Source organism: Mesoplodon mirus (genome assembly GCF_964341445.2).
Source record: "Mesoplodon mirus genome assembly, chromosome: 9".
NCBI lineage: Eukaryota > Metazoa > Chordata > Mammalia > Artiodactyla > Ziphiidae > Mesoplodon > Mesoplodon mirus.
Window position 1 is genome coordinate 43,036,655 of NC_138985.1, and position 22,306 is coordinate 43,058,960.

Below are 22,306 nucleotides of genomic sequence, written 5' to 3' on the forward strand. Positions count from 1 at the left end.
AATCTCAGAAACTTTATGCTTATTCAGCACCTGTGGCATAATGATAAACTACAGTTATGGCCTATCAACCCTTTCATATTATTGGATTTTTCATATTCCCTTATCATTCCTTAAGGGCAGAGGAATATGCTTTTTTTTTCTTTTTTTCTTTTTTTTGCGGTACGTGGGCCTCTCACTGTTGTGGCCCCTCCCGTTGAGGAGCACAAGCTCCGGGAGCGCAGGCTCAGCGGCCATGGCTCACGGGCCCAGCCACTCCGCGGCATGTGGGATCTTCCCGGACCGGGGCACGAACCCGTGTCCCCTGCATCAGCAGGCGGACTCTCAACCACTGCGCCACCAGGGAAGCCCGGAATATGCTTTTTTACAGCTTAAAGATTTCTGCTAAAAAAAAGACCTGTTTAAAACTTGTAATTTATTCCCCTGGCTTCTTAAGCTGGCAATATTTAACATAACTTCAATTTCCAAACATTATCATTGTTAACTTTAATTTCTAAATTAAAGTATCATAAAATGATATTCTCTGGAGGTTTTGAGATTCATATGCATTTTCCCACCCATGTTAAGTAACTCCAGACTGCTGTGCTTTTTGGTTCCTGTTTCTTATTGTATGACTTTTTCTGATTAAAAATTAATACAAGTTTTTGTTCCCAAATTGAAAAGTACAAAAAGCATAAAGGAGAAAATAATAAACATCTAATAAACATTAGAGTACTAATAAAATGATTGTGTAATTCCTTACAGTGTTCTTTATATTCATACTTTTAAAGAAAACTAGGATTGTTTTGTTTACTTATATGATTTTTAAAGTATAGTTTCAAATCGTATTTATAGCTAGAAAATATATGAATTTAATATAATTTTAACACTATGAATTATTCTATCTTATAACTTTACAATTCTTTATTTCACTGTTAGACTTTATGTGGAAAATTGAGCTCATTTTAACTTTTTTCCTACAATAATACTGTTGTTAACATTCTTATATGTAAATCCTTTTGATCATCAATGAGTATTTAAAGAGTAAAATGCAAAGGTTATTACTGAGTGAAAGTGTATAAGCGTTTTCAATACTCGATATGTATTGCTAAATATCTTTTTAAAATATTGTACCCATTTATATTTCCACAGTATTTATGAGAATAACCATTTAACTTTACCTCAGTAACAATAATTTTTTTTTTTTTTTTTTTTTTTTTTTTTTTTTTTTTTTGCTGTACGCGGGCCTCTCACTGTTGTGGCCTCTCCCGTTGCGGAGCACAGGCTCCGGACGTGCAGGCTCAGCGGCCACGGCTCACGGGCCCAGCCGCTCCGCGGCATATGGGATCCCCCCAGACCGGGGCACGAACCCGTATCCCCTGCATCGGCAGGCGGACTCCCAACCACTGCGCCACCAGGGAGGCCCCCAATAATTATTATTTTAAAATAATTTTTTGCCAGTCCAATAGGAGAATTAACAACCAGCTGCACGTTTTGTTTGCTCCTGAGTCTGAACGTTTTTTAACGTGTTAACTAGCCATTTGTAATATTTTGTTTGGGTGTGAAAATTGCCTATGCAAACACTGTGACCTTTAAATTGGGTTGTTTTCTTTTTGTTTGAAATAGTTATTTATATGTGAAGACTAAAACTTCATCATAAATGTTTCACATTTTTTCCAAGTATTTATTTTAATTTTATCTAAATGAATCAGTGAAGGAAGCAAGGAGAGGCAGTCACCATGCTGATCTGATTTTTTGTAATTAAATATAGCTAGCTGAAGAAGTTGAAGTGGATAGTCTTGGAAAAATAACATCATTATCTCTCAGTTTTTCATCAGTTCTTTAATCTTTCACGTATTTGTTAAACAGGTATTTATTAAGTATTTGTTGAGTAAGTTTACAAGTTAGTGTCAACTCAAAAAGCTGGAAACAAGCACTGACATAGTAAAATATACACCCAAATCTCTAGAATACATAAGATGAGGCACTGACCAGACACGCTAGTTGTAAGATAGCTGAACTGGACAGGATTCTCTTAAAACCAAAATTGTAATTATAACTACAAATTTCTCATTTGGGGGAAAATAAAAAGATAAAAACTATTAAGTCTTGTGCCTGCCCAGGAACTACTCAGCCATGTATTTTGAGGGAAATACGGAAAGCTAAAAGGGGGGGTATATACATGATAATAAACCTTTGAGTGACAGGAATTTGGAAATATAGAGGCAGAAAAAGCAAGAGGCATAACTGAGCAGAGGCTTGTTAAAAATGCCAAAGACAGTAAAAATGACATTTTTAGAAATGTTCAGAACAAGAAGAATGAGGCCAGAATAGGCCCACTGCTTGGGGGGAATATGACATACATAATTCTGGAAGGAACAGCTAAAGCATGGGATGACAAAAAGAAGATTCAAAAAGATCTCTACAGGAAAGCATGAAGGGCCAAAGCTAACAAGATGAAATTAGATAGTGATAAAGAAATCAACCTGTCCTTATGTTTAAAAAAAATCAACTGAACAAGTGCAAGATTGGGGAAACAGGATGGTCTACAGGAAAAATACTCTGGGCTTTTTTTTCATTGATTGAAACCTCAATATGAATATGTCATTCAGAGTGCAGCCAAAACTGGCCACAATCATTATAGAGCACATTTACAAAAAATACAGAATTACAGAGATAATTATGCTGCAGTACTTGGCCCTTATCAGAACACACCTGTTACACTTTACACAACTATAAATGTTTTTACTTTAGAGAAACAGGAGCAAGTTAAGACTCACTACTATGAATGACCTGGACCATTTTGAATGATCTTTGAGAGACTCAGAAATTTCTCCTGTAAATGTTGAACATGACACAGGGCATGAAAATTGTAAACTATTCGAACGACTGTGATAACGAAAATAGGCTTTACTTGTTCTCTGTTGCTCCAGAAGATAGAACTGAGTGCAGTGGATGGAATTCACAAAAAATCTAGATGTTGGTCTAATATTCAGACTTTTTTTAATGCATTTTGTTCCTAGTCACTGGAAGAGTTGAAGGAGAGGTCAGGAATATGGTAGAAAGGATTTAAATATAGGATGAAATCTAACAAGAGGGATTTTCATGACCCTATCAACCCCACCATTCTATGCTAACCTATTTTTCATATTTGTTAATGTAACCTAATAGCTTTTTCTCATCAGTTAATCTGTTTCTGAAATAATTATATAAATAGTTGCTCAGTTAATAAATGCATAACAAAATGATTATTAAATATCTTAGCACTCATTTTTTAAAGTGTTTAAGAGAGTATCAGAAATCAGAAATAGGTGTGAAAACTGTCTCTTTCTGGTAGCAAAAATTTGAGCAGAACACTGCATTTCACTGAACCTCAGTAGTCAAGCAGCTGGTTCTTTTTACGGTAAAAAGCAAGTCTCAGCAGAAATTATTATCCCTGGTTTATTGATTAGGACAGTTGATGGATAATTTTGTTTATTTCTTCTACATACTTGCTGATTTTTTTCTCTAGTTGTTCTAGCAGTTGGGTATTTAAAATCTCCAAATACCGTGGAATTTTCCATTTCTTTTAAATTCTATCAATTTGCCTCATATGTTTTGACATTTTCTTTTTGGGATTTTTTACATTTATGATTGTTATGCCTTTGTATTAGTTAGTTTATTGCTCTGTAAAAAAAAATTATGCCAGAATTTAGTGGCTTGAAACAACATTTATTATCTCACAGTTCTGGAAATTGGAAATCTGAGTGCATCTTAGGTGGGTCCTCTCTTGCAGTCATGGTGTTGGCTAGGCATGCAGTCATCTCAAGGCTTCCATGGTCAAGGATCTGCTTCCAAACTCACTCATGGTGTTGGCAGGATTCAGTCCCTCCTCCTGTTGTTGGACCAAGAGTGTTAATTCCTCATTGACCATTGCTCTGAGGCTGCCCTCAATTCCTTGTCTGTGGGCCTCCTAACATATTAGCATATTACCATCAGAGAAGGCAATAGAGATGACCATAAGATGGTAGTCAGAGTCTTTTGTAACCTAGCTATAGAGATGACATCCATCACTTTTATCAAATTCTGTTAGTTAGAAGTAGGTCACTAGGTCTAGTCCACATTCAAGGGGAGGGAATTATACAAGGATTTGAGTACCAGTAGGCAGAAATCATTGTGAGATGTGGTCAGAAGATAATTACCACACTCTATTTGTTAACTTAAATTTTTATCCTTTTATTATGTCCATTCCTATCTGTGGTAATAATTTTGTTTTGAAGTATATTTTATCTTTTATTAATATTGCCACTGTTTGCATGGAATATCTTTTTCCTTCCATTCACTTTCTATCTTTTTTTTGTTTAAAATGTATATCTTGTGTACAACATGATTGTTTTGTTTTCCTTATATTGTTTCTGATAATCTCTGCCTTTTAGTTGTAATTTGTATTTCATTAATGTTTAATACAGTTTTTTAATATCATTGAATACTGTTGTGCCATTTTATTTTTTGATTTCTACTTGTCTCCTCTATGTTTGTTCCTGTGTTTCTCCTTTCCTGCCTTTTATTTGGATTCTGAAATATTTTTTAGAATTGAATTTAAGTTTCCTATTTTACTTCTTGGCTATATTTCTGTGCTTAGTTATATATTTTGCATTTCCTTTTGGTTGCATCAGGAATTACAATACATCCTTAACTTGTCATAATGCACTCAGAGTCAATTATGTACTACTTCACTTAAATATGAAAATCTTGTAAACATAAAGAATCATGGTTCCCACGCTTTTCATTATAATGTATTATATATAACAATCTACATACATTATAAACCCCACAAGACAATGTTATGATTTTGCTTTAAACAGTTAAGATATAAAGAGCAAAAAGTCAAAAAAAAAAAGTAACCTTTGTATTAAACCAGATATTGACTATTTCTGATGTTCTTTATTCCTTTCTTAGGATCTGAGTATCATTTTCCTCACTTTGAAGAACTTGTGATTTCTTACATTTCAGGGCTGAAGGACATGGATTTTTAGTCTTCTTTTATCTGAAAATATTTTTATTTTGCCTTTATTTTTAAAGGACATTTTAGCTGTATATAGAATTCTGGCTGTTTTTTTTCTTCTTATTTAATCACGTAAAATAAGTTATTCCACTGTCTTTTGGTTTCCATGGTTTCTGATGAGAAGTCCTTTTTGCCTTTAAGAGATGCTCTTTATCTTTAGATTTCAATAATTTGACTTGGCCTTGTGCTTTGTTGTTAGCCTCTTTATATTTTCTCTGCTTGGTGTTGATTTAGAAACTCAAATATGTGAATTTCTTCCTTTCATAGATTTGTGAAATTTTAGCCGTTATATTCTGAAATATTTTTCTGTCCAGTCGTCTTTCCCCTTCTTCTTCTATTCCAGTTGTACCTATCTTTGACCATTTGATATCATTTAAGATGTTCCTGCCACTCATTTTAAAAACATTTATATTGTTTACTATAATTATTATTTATATTTAAATTAACCTACGCTGTCATGTTCATTGAGCTAAGTCCTTCCAATTTTATTTATTTCAAAATTGTATTTTTTACTTCTAGAATTTCGATTTTAAACTGATTTTATCTTTGTTAAAATTTCCCATTTCTCTACTAAAATATTCATTGGTTGAAAAAATGTTCTCTTTTAGATCATTGGGGATAATTGTAAGTACTGTCTTAAAATCCTAATCTGTTAGTTCCAACATTTGATTTATTTTCTGGTCACACTTGCTTGATTTTTTTCTCTCATGAGAGAAAATGTATTTTATTTTTTGGTTCTTCATATGTTGGATAATTTTTTTATTACATCTAGGATATTAGGAATATTAAGTTGTAAAGATTCTGGATTCTGTTATTTTTCTTTAGTAAGCATTATATCCTTTGTTTCAGCTGTTAATTTTTTTGGCTGTGCTGGAACTGTCAACTCTGTTTCTTGCACAGCAGCTCTGGTTTCTGTGCATATTTTTAGTCTGTTTGAGATGAAAACTGAAAAAAAATTATTGTTCACAGTTACCCATCTATGTACCATTATGATGCTCAGAATTTCTTTGTGTAGATCCAAGTTTCCTTCTGATATATTTTAATTCTGTTTGAAGAATATTTTTTATAATATTTCTTAAAGCGAAGATCTCATGTCTTCACTGAGTAAATTTACTAAGTAAATTGTCTCAGCTTTTGTTGGTCTGACAGATCTGTTTCCTTTACATTTTTCAAGGTATTTTTGCTGGGAATATAATTCTAGATTAATAGGTTTTTCTGATTCTTTTTAAGTTTCAGTAATTTAAATTGTCATTCACTTGTCCTCTGGATTGAATTACTTTAGGTGAGAAGTCTATAAGTCTTTCCTCTTTTCCTCTATACGTAATGCATCCTTTTTCCTCTGGCTGCTCTTAATTTTTAATCCTTATCACTGTTTTCCAGCAATTTGATTGTGGTATGCCTTGTTGTGTTTATTCTATTTGTATTTTACTGAACCTCTTGGATATGTGGGTTTGTAATTTTCACCAAACCTGGGAAATAATTGGTCATTTTTACTTAAAATATTTTCACATACCTATTCTTCTAGAATTTATATTATGTCCATATATCATTTCTTAATTGTTCTACAGGTAATTGAGTCTGTTCATTTTTTTTCAGTCTTCTTTTTTCTCTGTGATTTAATTTGTATTGAGATTTTTCTCTGTGTAATTTAATTTCTGTTGTGTCAATGTTCACTAATTTTTTCTTCTTCGGTATCTAATCTAATAAATCAGTGTACTATTTTTCATTTCAGATATATAATTTTTCATCTAGAGGAATTATATTCTGTTTTTTGCTACAAATTCAGTTTGTCTTTATTACATTAATGTTTTTTCTCTTCATCTTTGAATGTATTTCTAATACTTATAATAGAAGTCTTCATGTGTTAACAAATTTCATCATCTCTGAAATCCTGGTTATGGATCACATTTTCCTGGTTCTTCATATTTCAGGTATTAATTAGTATAGATTGTGGGTGTTACATTGTTGAATGATAGTTTTTGTCAATTTATTTAAGATGTGTTAGACTTTGTTAAGTTACTTACCAAACAGATTGACACTTTAGAAGCCTGTTTTAAAGCACTTTTATGTCAGATATAGGGTTGCCTTTATGCATAGTTTAGCCCCACTGCTTATGTGTGCTCTACCTGTTTTCTCCACCAAAGGCTGAGTATTCAACAAGAACTCTCACTGGCTATTGTGAACCTGAAAAATTTCCCAGACATCTTGTAAGCTTCAGATGTTATTCTCTGGTCATTCCATTTCTAGCCTTGTGTAGTTGCACCCCCTGATTTTGTGGCTTAGATTTAACAAGAGGCTCAAGGGAGCCCTATGGAGATTTATGGATCTCTTTCTCTATTAAACACCCTCCCCTCTAGTACTCTGTCCTGAAAATACTGGGTACCTCAGCCTCCAAGAATTCTGTAGTTTGTCCCTGAATTCTGTAAGACTACTGTGCTCTGCTTGGTACCCCTCTTCTTGTAACACAGCTTGTTAGATGCCTATAGTCAAGAGGCCAGGAGAGAAAACATTGCTTGTTTCTCTTCTCGCAGATATCAAAATTCTGCTCTGCCTGTCGTATGGTATCCTAACACTGTTTATTTGAATATATTATATATAGTAGGAGAGTGAATCCAGTCCCAATTACTCCATAAAGGCTAGGACTGTAAATAATCACACTCTTTATTAAAAAGTAGATATCAGTATAAAATACATAATTTGGGTTTTTTACACGCTTAAGTCATTAATAATCAAAATATATTTCAGACATAAATGGAAAATTGTGATAAACACAATACTGAGTACTATACTTACTCTAATTAATTTTCATAAGCACTGATGTTACTATTAGATAATGACTTCTAAGCTATATTATCACTAGAAGACAAAAAAGGCAAAAGATAAATTCAGGATTAATTATCTCTTCTTCTTAAGCTTTAAATAAGGAAAAAAAGGTCCTCACAATGCTATTTCCTTTTTTCTTTTTTTAGCAGAATTACTTTATAAAGTCCTAGCTAAGTCTTAGGTATCATCATTTCTAGCCACACTAACAAGAGTATTGAAATATTAAATAGACTTGTAGCACTTAAAAACAGCTATATGATTTGTAATAATTTTGTGATTTTTATTTTTCTTCATCTTCTATACTACACTGGTCATTCAGTGCAGTTCCTAAGATCACCATACAAATTTAGTTTATAATAGCTTGAACAATTTAAATCAATTCTCAAAATTAATCAGTTAAAATTTTTGACCTTTTCATTTACTAACCTTATATTAGTGACTGAATTGATTATTTCGCCAACTTACTTGACTATATTAAGGCAGGTGGTGTTTGTTTACCAGCTCCTGGATTTTCCTTTTTCCATGTATTAAAATTTCTATATACGGCATAGGGAATATAGTCAATAATATTTTAATAACTTTGTATGGTGAAAGATGATTACTAGACTTATTGTGGTGATCAATTCATAATGTAGATAAATGTCAAATCACTATGTTGTATACCTGAAACAAATATAATATTGTATGTTGACTATACTTTAATAAAAAAATTCTATAAATCTTATTTGGGTAAATGGATATATGAAGATCTCAGAACTCTTAGAAACTTATTGGCAGAACTTAGGTCCATAAAGAAAGCAATTACAGAGATTTTCTTTTGATTAGCTAGTAAGTTTAATAAAAAGTATTTTGCGATTACCTATACATTCATATTCACTGTATTCTACATAAGCCAGCAGGTGGCAAACTTGAGATTTTTTATACTATTGCTCCTATTGAGGAAGTACAAGTATTGAACCATATATCTATCAATGGATCTCATGAATAGCTTTTTTATTGTACTATAACATAAGAAAAATTAAACCCTCTAATTGTAGAGCCACTGGTGTTTAGATACCAATGTATCAATACTTTATTTGCGTTTCTCTTGATTTATTGTTTTATCCTGTAATTCTTTCTCTAACAAATAATTTTGAGAGGTAGAGGATGCCAATTGAGTCCCCCGCCTTTTTTTTGCCCTGATTTCCACGATTAAGAGTAAAATTTAGTGTTACTGTATTTAATTGGGAGTGGGGATCTTGCCATCATTTAAAAGGGCATGGAAAATATACTTTGTCTCCCAGAACAAGTAATGTAAGATATTTTTGAAAGTCCTAACAACATTGGTCTTCATGTTGTTAAATACAAACAGTAACTTGTTCATGGTAACGATTGTTTTTATTTTATTCCTATAAATATTTCTGTTTTGGTGTGACTCATTGGTAGTCATTTATAAGTGAGGATGGATTTAATTTCTTATTATTTTAAATTTTTATTGGAATATAGTTGATTTACAACATTTTGTCAGTTTCAGGTGTACAGCAAAGTGAATCAGTTATACATATACTTATATTCACTCATTTTTAGATTCTTTTAGTATTGAGTAGAGTTCCCTGTGCTATACATTAGGTCCTTATTAGTTATCTATTTTATATATAGTAGTGTGTATATGTCAATCCCAATCTTCCAATTTATCCCTCCCTCTCCCCACCCCCTCCCTGGTAACCATAAGTTTGTTTTCTACATCTGTAAATCTATTTCTGTTTTGGAGATAAGTTCATTTGTACCCTTTTTTTAGATTCCACATATGTGATATCATACATGTATATTTGTTTTTCAAAAAATGAAGGTTGGTTATAGTCAAGCATATGATTAGGCTTTGGGTTTATAAGAAAATACATTTCTAGCCATTGCATTCAGAGATGAAAATTCAATCATAATAATTTACTCGTTTCTTTCTCTCTGGGAAATTCATCCATTGTTAACACTACCTCTAAAAATTAATTTTGCGTCCTGTAAGTTGCACTCCTTTTTATATGGCTGCATTAACCAATCTATTTTAACACTTACTATAACTTTCTCTTCCAATGGGGAAGAATATATATATATAAAAAAAAGGAAAGCAGTGAGTAAAGGCAAACAAAAAGGCAACATAGTTACTCCATTATTTCTACATATAAATTGGATCATTTAAATGACTTTTATAAGATTTAAATAAAATAAACTATCCTTCATTAAAGCCAAAAACTATATGAAGGATTCTAATGATTGGCTGTTTGGTAGACTAAGTTTTCAAGAAGTGGAAGGTGAATTCACTAATTATTGAAAATAAATGTTTGAGGTTTTCTCCAAACATCACAGTAGCTGAAGACTCTTTAAGACTTATTAAGACTCTAATAATTCATAATTCTTCCTTCCTTGCTTTTTTTTAAGAGAAGAAGACTCAATTTTTCTAAAATGTGGAATATAAATACATCAAAAGGAAAATAAATTATACTGTACATTTGAATTTAAACTCTGAAAGAAGCTCTGAAACTTAAGAAAACTAAAACGGGCACTTATGATATAGATTGTATATCATTCCACTTTAGTGTTCTCAGCACTGGGGCCTTAAAAGAAAAAAAAAGAAGCTTCTAATCAGAGGAAACTGCCCTGCTCTAGTCAGCATGCATTCAGAGGTCAAGATGCCCTGGTCTTGTGCAGTGTGTTCTAACTCAGTCCTCCTTTCTTCTATTTTTCTTCAATCCATCTACAAGTTCCCCAGAAACCAGTTTTTGAGAAAGATGACCCATAAACATCTTCTCATCCTCCCCACTCCCTAGATCTTCCTGATGGAATACCTTGGGATTTTTCATGAAGTAAAATCAGGGACATGAAACTGGGCCCAGACTCAGTGATACCCAGATTTCTAGAGTCCCACATGCATCAGATTACAACACAGAAATACCTGAGCCATAGTTGGCCCTCGCTCTAAGGATTCTGACGAGGTCAAACTGTCATAAACAGTTGTGCAGTGAGCCAGATTTTTGTTTTTAATAATGCTCTTTCCAGTTTAGTACTTAAATATACACGTCTTGAATATGAGTGAGAACACGCAGTCCCAGGCATGTGGTCTGGTGATGCTACCCAGAACGCACGTAGCTGCGCTGCTAGGGGAGAGCTGGGGAGGAACCGCCGCCGCTTCCCTCGCAGGGGTGAGGCCCCAGCCAACTGCATCTTCCCAACCTTCGGACATGGAAGGTGACAGGTTGTGACAGCAGGGAGTGGCCAACTCCTTAAAGCAGGCTTGAGTGTAACTCTTCTTGAGAGAGGAGTTCCTTGGTGAGTGTCCTTTGGAGTCCTAGTGAATTTAGGAGTCTGTATTTTCTCCATCCCCTGTGCTCTCTCTGCCTTTCTTTACACACTGTGCTCCCACGTCACCCTGTGTACACGCAGAAGAAAGTTTTATACAGAATGAGCCCCCGTGTTGACGTAGGCATCGCCTCCACTCCCATCTGGACAGAAGCCCAGAAGGCAGCGAGAGGGGGGTTGGGGGAATGCGAAGGTAGGGATCGCTTGGATCCCTGTGGTAAGCGTCTCGAGGCGGGGCCGATCAAGGGCCAGACAAGAGTATTGGTTCTGGACCCACAGATAGATCAAGCTTTTCCCTCCTCCATCACCCTCTTAAATCCCAATGAGGTCATTGCAATGAGAGAGAATCAGATCAAGAGAGAAGGGGAGGAAGAGGACGACGACGACGAGAGAGAAGAAACCCAGACGGGAAAAGGCCATCAGACAAGGTCGCTTTTTCTGGCGACACAGAAACTGCGGAGTGTGGTGCTGAATCTCATCTGCCCGCTCAGCCTGGGGATCAAGGGACTCGTAGAAGCACTTTGTGTTACCACGAAAACAAAGGAAAGGAGACGAGAGGGAGAGAGAAGCTCTGAGCAGTTCCGCCTTGGATCTGGGGAAGCCAAACTCATCGACTTGGCAAGGAAAGAAAGGGGAGCCTGAAAGGGTTTGGGAGACTGAGGAGGGAGCGGGATTTCCCTGCGGAGACTTGGGACGCGGCAGAACTCTGGACAGCGCCTCCCGAGCCGGATTCCAGGCTCGGGGCTCCGGAGCTCCGTGGCTCCTCCAGGGTTCCAGCTCCTTATTGAAAGCCCTCTCTACCGGTGTGCTCTCCTCTCCTGGACTCCGACCACCGAACCGAACCGGGAAAATCCTTCTACGATCCCTGTACGAACGTGCCAGGGGGTGGAGCGACTCTGCCTCTGACCCGGTCAGGGAAGAGGGTCTCCAGTTCTGGAAATCCAGTCCTTGTGGATAATGCTTCGCTGGTGAAGAAAGAAAAGTTTTGGGGTCTGGTAGGGAGCAGAAGGGGTAAGGAGGATAGTGGAAGAAAGAAGGTGGATGGTTGGCTTCCCTCTCTGATCTGGAAGGAACGATGACCGAGGAAGGATGTGCACCAGCGGCCAGATTATTGGGAGCCTCTTGGTTCTCTCTGTGCTGGAGATAGGGCTGGGGGTGTCCAGCGTGGCCGTAGGAGCGGTCAGCTTCAGCCTGGCCCTCCGAGAGCACAAGCCGCAGCTTGGAGACTCGTCCCCGGTATGGAGCGGGGTGTGTGTACGTTGAGCCATTTCACTCTCTCTTTACCTCTTTACGGTGATGGTCAGTGTGTGTGCGTTAGTCACTCCCTCCCTGGGGAGGAAAATTATAAATCTCCTCTGGCTTGCTTGTAGGTTCATGTTGGCAGGCTATACTTCTTTATGTTGTCCTTTATTTATTAGTGCGTTTCCTTTTTTCTTACCTTGACTTGATACCAAATTAAATGGCTTTGTTTAAAGTTGGGGGGAGGGCAGTTTCCACTGGCTGAATCTGCAAAAGCCTGCGGAGTGGTGCTGATTAGGGGCATCACACCTGTCAAGGGCAGACTCAGTTTCTTTTACAAGGAAAATCAAAATGAAAGTGTCATATCATTTTCTTATACCAGGAACAAGCAAGGGTAGAATTGTGCATTTATTTCTGGGTAACAGTGCCCAAAGTACACTAAAGCCAACACCAATATCACAAAAGGAGAAATGGGGTGTGAGTGTGAAAGGAGCATTTTATCCCAGAAAATACTGCTCTTAATTTTCCCTTGTTAGCATCTATAGAACTCTTTTGTAAGTCCTAGGCAATAAGTTAAACAACAGATTATGATATGTAACATTCTAATTGAAGAATAACTCAGCTTAAAGAGTACCTAATGCTCAGAGAAAATGTTATAATTTTCTCTAGGTCAGAGGGCAGACCCAGTGAGCTTCTTGTTTATTTACTTTGGGTGAATCTCCAGGAAAGCTTTAGAGACCCATTCCTTCCACCAAGGATCAATAAAATAACTCATCACAATTCCTAGTGTGAGCCTAATTGTGAAAATCAGCTTTTCTTCTCCTTTAAGTTATATAGCTGCTATATCCATATCCTTCTGGGTCTCTGGCTCGATTCTATTTTCTCAGATAATTTAATAGGAGGTTATTCTGTCACAGATAATCAGTGAGTATAATTAACAGTCATGGCTTAGTCATGCTCTAGGTCACTGTGGAAAAAATTATTTATGAGTTAAAGAATAATTCTGAAGCAATTTATTTTTGAGAGAAGTTCTAGCATTCTTAAAACTGGCATACTTGTGCTTTAGAAAATTAGTTTTTATATTTTAACTTTTCAGAGTGAAGTGTTTTTAAATTGCAGAAGTTATAAGAAGAAAGGAAAATGGTGTTCAACTCTAACATTGAATTTTTCTAGGAATCCTTGTTCTGAATTCAATAAGTTACCACCAACCTCAAATAATTACCTTTTTCTTTATTATGTAATTTTATCAATGTATATTTTAAATTTAAGTATGAAAGACTAAAAGGCAAATCTTCAACCTAGTAATTTTACATCTTATATGTAGTAGTGATTATTTTGAGATTTGTAGTATTATTTATTATTATTATTATTTAAATAGAAATTTTTAGACTTTAAAACTTCTATCAGACAATTGTCAAAATTAACTGTAATGTCAATATTTAAATCACGGGAAGAAAATGTGATCTTCTGGTGGCTTATGAGGAAGAAGCCTCAAATACTCTTCAAATCAATTCCCCTGTGAAATTCAAGAAACTGAGTAAATAAATGTAGGTTGTCTCTAAATAGCATTAAAGTATCCAGTTTACCTTCAAGAATAAAAAAAGTGGTTACATTTGCTTAGTGTCAAGTAAGAAAAATAATTAAATGATTTTTTCCTCTCTTTCCCAACTATTTACTATTATGTAGGTGAGTCAACATATGTGTATGTACAGAAAATGAAAATTCTGAAGCAGCTCAGTGAAAAACAAATAAAATAATAATACAGTCATTATCATAAAGAATTATTTCCAGTTTTAACATTTTGTTTCCTTAGAGTAACCAAAATTCACCTAGGATTCTCAAATAATAGTTTCAAATTCTATTGTCTGATTCAGTTAAAAAAAATCCATATGATTGAATGAATGGATTTAAAACTTGAGTGCCCAAAGAGTTGGTCACTTTTATAAACTCAGCATAAAAAATCAAATTTGTGAAGATATAAATATCCAAATTTGATCTTTGTTTATCACATTATAGGCATGCTAATTTGATTTTTAAAATAATTTTTCAGAGGTCATTTGTGAGACAGTCTAAATTATCTCTTAATTCTGGCAATGATGAATTCATATAACCAATATTTATAGAGGGCTTACCATATGCAAGGTGTTTTACTATTTAACACAAAGCCTATTAAGGTGAATCAGAATGCCTAGCAGAGGAAACAAGATGGGTATGTCACAAACTTTATCAGTAGTGAGAAATTAGTTTGACTTCAGGGAGTCACAGGAGTAGATAAAGGGGAGAGAGGAAATACCCATGGGAGAACTATTATTTTTCTCTTGATCTTTAAAGTGTATTGAAACTTGGAATTAATGTATCACAGTGTTAAGTAATGTATCACAGTATGAAATCTGGAGTTTGCCTGGGTACAAATCGCAGCTCAGCCATTAGCCATTTACTATCTGGATGACTAGCCAAAGTTTCCTCATACTCTGCAAAACAGGGTTGCTAGAAGTCGCAAATGAAATAATGCTCTTAGTAAAATGCATGATGTGTAGTAAGCACTGAATAAATGCAAACAGCTAGTACTGGGTGCATAGACTAACAGTGCAGGGCATGAGAAAGAGAAACTTTCAGGCGGCAAAGATGAAGACAAAAAACTGGGACAGGATGGGTTGTGTTTCAGGTAGAATAGGCTCTTCTGTTTTTCTGGGGCTTAGGTGTGTGAGGGAGAGATAAGGATGGAAAGAGTGGAAGGGACCAGACCATGGGAGGCTGCGTGCCAGTCTAAGGCAATAGATTTATTTCCTCACGGTTTTAATATAATAATAATAATACCAATTCTTAGTTCTCAAAGAGACTGCAGGAATATGCAGCAGAAAACTAGATTGAAAACTACTAATCTCTTTGGTATTTGGTGAATTAAAAATCTGTGTTATTTATAAACACTGGATGGGATTTTATATTAATTAACCTTTCAGGTCATAGTGTATAATCAGAGTGTGTTTCGATTGGTGCCATGAAGCTTTTTTCAACACATAAATATCATTATTGCCAGATTTTGAATTAAATTTTAGAAGCCAATGGAAATAAAAACTGTACTACGAAGGGATTACTTATCATAATGGACCTCAACATCATAAGCTTTTTTCTAGGTCAAATGCACTAAGAGTTCAGGCAACTATTTGATTATTTGGACTTAAATTATTATTGGATATTTTTGGATTATTGGAAAAATTATGGTACCAAATTTTTTTAAGTGGCTTAAAAAAAGAAAAAGGGGGCTTCCCTGGTGGCGCAGTGGTTGTGAGTCCGCCTGCCGATGCAGGGGACACGGGTTCGTGCCCCGGCCCCAGAGGATCCCACATGCCGCGGAGCGCCTGGGCCCGTGAGCCATGGCCGCTGAGCTTGCGCGTCGGGAGCCTGTGCTCCGCAACGGGAGAGGCCACAGCAGTTAGAGGCCCGCGTACCGAAAAAAAAAAAGAAAAAAAGAAAAAGGGCTTAAAATCCACAAGGGTGGATGCTTATACAGACTATCTCCAGTCACTATTTCACAATCAGGCAAAGGTTACGTCCTGGGACCAGTCTAAAAGATGTGGGCAATTAGAAGGAACAATTACTTAACTATAATTTCATAGTGAAAGAAAGCTATAAATGCCTTATAGGATTTTGGCTGCCTCCTGATTCTTTGTTACAGTTTATATAGACACCTCCTTGAGAGCATGAAAGAATACATTATTACTAGATAACAATAAATGAACCATTGAGTAGACTGCTTTGGAAAAGACATAGGCATGGTGAAATATAATTGATGTGTAAGGTATATTGACAGGGAGTTAAATAGACAGGGCTATGTTTCCAAGCTGCTGTGGGATAGTCATTTTTCTCAGTCTCCAGTGAATCATGTATAATGGAAGTGGATTACATTTAGTGGTACACAGATCCAAGAGAATTTTATTTTGTTGCTCTAAGTTGGTACTTGAAAAATCGAAAGATTCAAATGGTGGTGTCCAGAGAAGCATCTGATACTGAGTTTTATTTGATACATACCATGCTGAATTCCATCCTTCTATATCTGGTATTCATTCTATAAATTAAATATATTAAAATAACTTTTCTTAGGCTCCTTACCCCACATGTAAAATAGTCTTTTAAAATATTCAAAGTTTTTCTGATCAAAATCATATAAAGTTTGAGTGACTTTTATTGCTTATTTTTCTGAAGCATACTTGATTTGTACATCATAACTTCATCTGCTTAAAAAATCCTATACTTTAGGTGAGTGAAATTTATAGCATAATCAAGTCACATACTTAGTATGTAGACTCCTGATTCACCATGGCAACAACTCAGCCAGTGGTAAGATTGTGTTGAAATTCACCTACTGTACAATCTGACCCATACCATAGCACCACAAATGAGATGCTGTATATAAATGAGAGTTGCTCAAAAATGTTATTTCTAATATTTAAGTCTGTTCAGTTCATTTAAGGAAAAACAAAATAAAGTGAAAGAAACCCCTCAAACAGTTACTTCGATTGTACAAAATTTGAAGCTAGTGTGTCTCTGGCCAGATAATACATCATTTTTCTCCAAAGTTAAACTATATAATATAAAGGACGCATATAATTTGTCATGAGATGAAAACACTGCCCCTATCCCCAGAAAAAATTACAAATGTGCATTTATATCCAATTTTTAAATTAATTTGAATTATATAAGTAATTCACAAATATTCTTTCAAAGGGTTAAAAAAAAGATCAAAACTGAAGTTCTCTTCCCTACCACCTCATCAAGATTAGCCGCCATTGTAAATTTAGTGTGTGATCTCAAGATATTTCTTTATGCATAAATAGTATTGTTTGGACATATAGACTAATTTTAATATCAAGTTTCTGGATATAATAAAGCCCCTTCATGGACTCTCTCTAGAGCCCAGGTAAAGAATATCTTCCTTATCTGAGTCACACTCATATACTCAAGTGCTACTTGTTATCTACTCAAGTCAGGGCAATTAGATAACTGGCAATTAGATAAGTTAGACAAGCTAAACAGTTGGAAAATGTAGTTATTATTCAAGGAATCATACTCTGTGTCAAAAAAAATAAATTGCCATTTCTGGTGTTGATTGATAATGGTAAGATGGAAGAAAAATGGTGAGTGTTGACATTATCCGATGATATTTTTTTGTTTTAGTCTGTATTTCACCCACATGTAAGTGACATGTGTTGAAATTTCTATCCAGAGGCCATGAAAAATTCTGCTTCAGGATTTTGGCCCTCATTCAAGGGTATAACTGGTCTTGAAGAATTTGCCATAGAAACATGAGGGAATAAGTGATAATAATAGCATCAGTCACCTATTTGTTGAAAGTTTGCTCCATACAACATGATCTAGACAAAGTCACATCTTTTCATTTGGATGTTTTTGCTTAAAATGTTCAAGTTGGCTCTCTATATTGACTTAATTATTAGCCAGATCATCCAATATGTGCTTTGAATATGGCTAAGCAATTTAACTTTCCTGTATATTCACTTAGTCCTCAGATAATACTTAATTTTATTAGTAGATGGGAGGCATAACCCAGCCATCCAAACTTCATCCAAACCTATCTTTAAAATTCAGTAAAAATTAGAACAGGGCCTCCCTGGTGGCGCAGTGGTTGAGAGTCCGCCTGCCGATGCAGGGGATACGGGTTCGTGCCCCGGTCTGGGAGGATCCCATATGCCGCGGAGCGGCTGGGCCCGTGAGCCATGGCCGCTGGGCCTGCGCATCCGGAGCCTGTGCTCCGCAACGGGAGAGGCCACAATAGTGAGAGGCCCGCATACCGCAAAAAGAAAAAAAAAAAAAAAAATTAGAACAGATTTTGGTGTGTGTGTGTTTACACACTCACCAAAGGGGAAAAACCCCAACAATTTTCTGTTCAAATGATGTTGGCTCATTCACTTACGAAGTGGACAAAACTTCATCCTACTACTGCATTATATATATATATATTGATACATAATTCTATTCATTCAAATGGCATTTCTATACCTAAATAACTAAGCCCAGAGTTGTTCAAAATATTTAACTTTATTGTCCTAATAATTTAGTCAAATTACAAGGTGGTTACTCTGCAGATAGGTGTCCATGTTGAAATACATGGACAATGACAGATTAATTAGATGATAGTATATAAAGACTCTCACTGAGCATCATTCTAGGAGAAAAAGAGAGAAAGAAAAGACACTATGTGACTACTTTCCTCTGTGATGTATAAAGCCATGCAATCCTTGTCATGAATGCAGATCTAATCTATATATACTTTACTCATATTGAATGACAGATGGGATTCATACATCTCACTCAATATTACTGTAGCTCTGGATAACTTATGTGTCTTCACTGAGTCAAGGAGTACCTGTTTTACGGGTTGCTGTGAAGCTAAGACAATGCTTATAAAGCTGTCAGTAACGAGCCTGGCACAAAGTAAGTGCTCAGTGAGCATTAGCTGCTCCTTTCTTCTACTGCCCTGTTCGGCTCCATGACTGCCTGGGACCATTAACCCACTAGTGGTGCACTGGTTCTCAACATTTCTCCAACACCCTTAATCAACTCTAGTTTGACTCATCATTTTTGTTTTTGATTTTTTTTGTTTTTTCTTTTCATGTATAGTATCTAGTTAGCTTTTGATTTAATCCAGGTATATACATTAACAACTACAAAAATGTACTGAAATATCTACATTAGAGAAGTCATGTAAATATTCAGCTTAAAACCGAATGGGGAAACAGCTGCTGCTGTAAGACACCTCTCTCTTTGTTTTTCTGTTGGAGGTGGAGGGGGTGGTAGAAACCCTGTGATAAAAATATTTGAAAATCAGATAAGTTAGACAGTTATCTAAGTTAGGCAAGTCAAACAGGGGATATGGTAACTACTTTTTATACCATAAAACAAAGTCCTCGAAACACATATAAAACCATATGTTACTGTCATAAAGTCAAAATAAAAGTACAACTTAATACTTCTGACAAAGATACTCAATATCTTGGAAATTCGTATGGTTTTGCCCTAACTACCCAAATAGTTTTTGAAGCAATATTGATTTCATGTTGTACTATTAACAGATTCATCAATGAAATATCTAGATTTCAACAGTGACTCTTACAATGTTAATTAGTGATCATGATTTTTAGTGCCAATATTACAACTCAAGAAGCAATTGAAAGTTCCATTAGTTCATGATCTGTTATTAAATATAGGAAAAAATTAAGGCAAAAATAAAATTTTAGTGGTTAAGTATATCACCTTGGCAGACAGGGTGCCTTGAGCTATTTATTCTATAGAAATAATACTAGACATGATTTATTCATGGTTAACTATGGTCCATATGCTTTCTTATACATTTTATTTCTAATTTTAACAACTTTGTGAACAATGTAGTGTTTTATAAAATTTATGTAGGAAAAAGAACTTACCTAGGGTCCACCATTATTTAATCAGCTGAGTTAGTATTTAAAGCCAGAGCACTCTTATTTCAAAATCTGTACTTCTTTGACTGCGTTGTGTGGAACATGGGATATTTTCATGAGAAAGTCATTCACTGAGGCCTGACCTCATTATTTGCTCCCATCCCTGAATCTACGAGTCAGGCAGGATGGCATAAAAGCCAGGTCCCGATCACTGTTTGTATCTATTTTCCGGAAGAGACTGATACAGTCAACTGATGAACAACACAACCCCGATGTTCTCAAAAGAGTGTGAGATAATAGATTAAATTGTTCCTATCCATAAAGCTTAAGCTTTAGCCTTGAAAAATAAAGCTAAATTATGCATCTCAAATAATCATTAAATATTATGAGGACAAATCAAGAAGACACAAAATAACATATTTGTTTAAATGTTCAGAATGAGAGGTATCAATGAAGGATCAAGGGTATTCTTCCTCATGGTGGGAGAACTGTACCCAGGCCTTGGAGATCGGTCAGATTTCCAGTGGGCAGAGGAAAGAAGATGATGTGCTAAGCAGTTATTAGTATGTGTAAAGTCATGGAAGGGATAATAAAATGGAGAGTTTGTGGAGGATTGAGGAGACTGAACTTGTTAGAGCAAAGACATGTTCACAGAAAAACTGGTAAGTGAATATCTACCTCATCTGAATAGGATGGGTCCAGCTTCAAAAGGGTCCTGAAAGAATGGTAAGACTAGTTTGCTCTTGATTCCCAGCTAAGCTTGGTGAGTTCTACTTGGTAGAACTTGGCGGTCATGAGGCCAAAGCAGTGGGGCCAGGCATTGCTGCTCAATTTCAAGGCAAAACACCAGCCCTTGGTTCCAAGATGTGTATGCAGGATCAAGAGAAAGACTTGAAGGAAATCTTGAGACTTGAGGGAAGTGAAAATCTTTCATCACAAACCTAACTCCAACTTCAAATGGCTTTCCTATTATTGACGGTGGATTTGTAAGATCATAAGTTCCTTTTGTTCAGTTATTCTTACAGCTGCCTGTCATACAAAAGTAAGAGTTCATTTGTGTAACTGGAAGTATTGGCATGACACACAGAAATGAAAACAGGTTTTGGAGGTATTAAGACTTGGGTTCACATTCTAGCTCTAGTATTTTCTAGTTGTTTAAGTTTGAATAATTTGAATCATCTCACTGAGCAGTCAGCTAACTCATTGGTAAAATAGCAATCCTACTACCTATCTCATGGAGTTTTCTAAAAATTAAATGTAGTACTTCCATAAAGGGCTTGATAAATGTTAGGTATTCAGTAACTGTGACTGGCCCACAACAATGACTGCATGCTTTTGCCATATTTCTGGAAAAATCCATTTTCTGTGTGTGGTTTCTATTGTGCATTATAGACATTTTATTTCTATACATTTCTGAAGGGGAGCTTATTGTAAGACCATTGATGAAATTGACCTTGGACTCAAGACTTAGTAACATTTAGGTCATATATCCTCTCTTAGAAAATATGTACTAGTCATAACTGATTTTTGGCATTAGTTGTAGTGGTGATTTAGTGTGCTTGTCCCAGGGTCCCAGGAATATTTTCTATGTCAGTATTGAGATAAAGAGGTATAATTTTTGTTTGTTCTATCAAATACAGATGTGTTCTTGATTTTCTCATTAATTTTGCTGGGTTGTTGGAATTTTTAGTTCTTTCTCTACCTGTTTTCTGCCAATTAATCTCCTACATGGATTACTCTGAAGAATTAAAATAATAGTGATAATAATAATGACATAAGTAATAACGGCAATGGCAGCTTATGTTTATAATATACTACATTGCCTAAGAATTCCACCTACTTTTGTTATACCACTTAGCAGGTGAGTTTCTTCACTTAAGGGATGAGAACCTAAAGGGTTTAGGATTCAGTGATTTAAGATCAAAAAGCGAAATCAGTTACAGGTGTAGGGTAGAAACCTAAATCACCTGAAGAAAGAATGTATATGTATGTGTGTGTCTGTGTGTGTGTGCATGTGCCCATGCAGGTGCTCATACATGTACAGTGGAGATCGAGAGACAAGTAATTCCTAGGAGGAAGTTGATAATTATCACTGATACGCAGTATAAGCTGCATTTAGGCTGCTAGTGCCCTGATTTGGGGGCAAGTTCACAATGTCATGACCCTCTATCAGCTGCCTCTTATCTCCATAACTGGCAGGCTTTCAGAAACTGCCAGGCATGTTGGATGGATGTTCATTCGTGGTGCTGACAATTCTTAGGAAGAGTATAACTTCTACCCTCCAGTCCCCTGTAACCCCTGGATATTTTCAACTCTGAGAGAACAGGCCACAAATCATAGACTCAGAGCTGGCATATACCCAAGGAAGTGTCTTTTTTCCTTTTCTCTTCACCAAAGCCATCTTCTACATTTTTAACTTTATTAGAGTTTCCACATGTATCAAGTTGTGAGCTTGATATTT

General features: G+C 35.6%; 1 protein-coding gene across 4 annotated transcripts in view; it reads left to right on the forward strand.

Annotated features, from left to right (window-relative positions):
• TMEM196 (transmembrane protein 196) overlaps positions 1 to 22,306 on the forward strand; it is a gene marked incomplete at its 5' end in the record, with an annotated part of 209,833 nt that overhangs the window by 138,618 nt on the left and 48,909 nt on the right. For 2 of the 4 annotated variants that reach the window (XM_082633131.1, XM_082633129.1), the window contains one exon: positions 12,263 to 12,409. The exons of 1 other annotated variant lie outside the window; for it this stretch is intronic. In XM_082633131.1, coding sequence (XP_082489257.1) covers positions 12,263 to 12,409 — 147 coding nt within the window. Of the gene's footprint in view, positions 1 to 12,262; positions 12,428 to 22,306 lie in introns of those variants that run through there. One more of the 4 variants, XM_082633130.1, reaches the window with a different exon arrangement.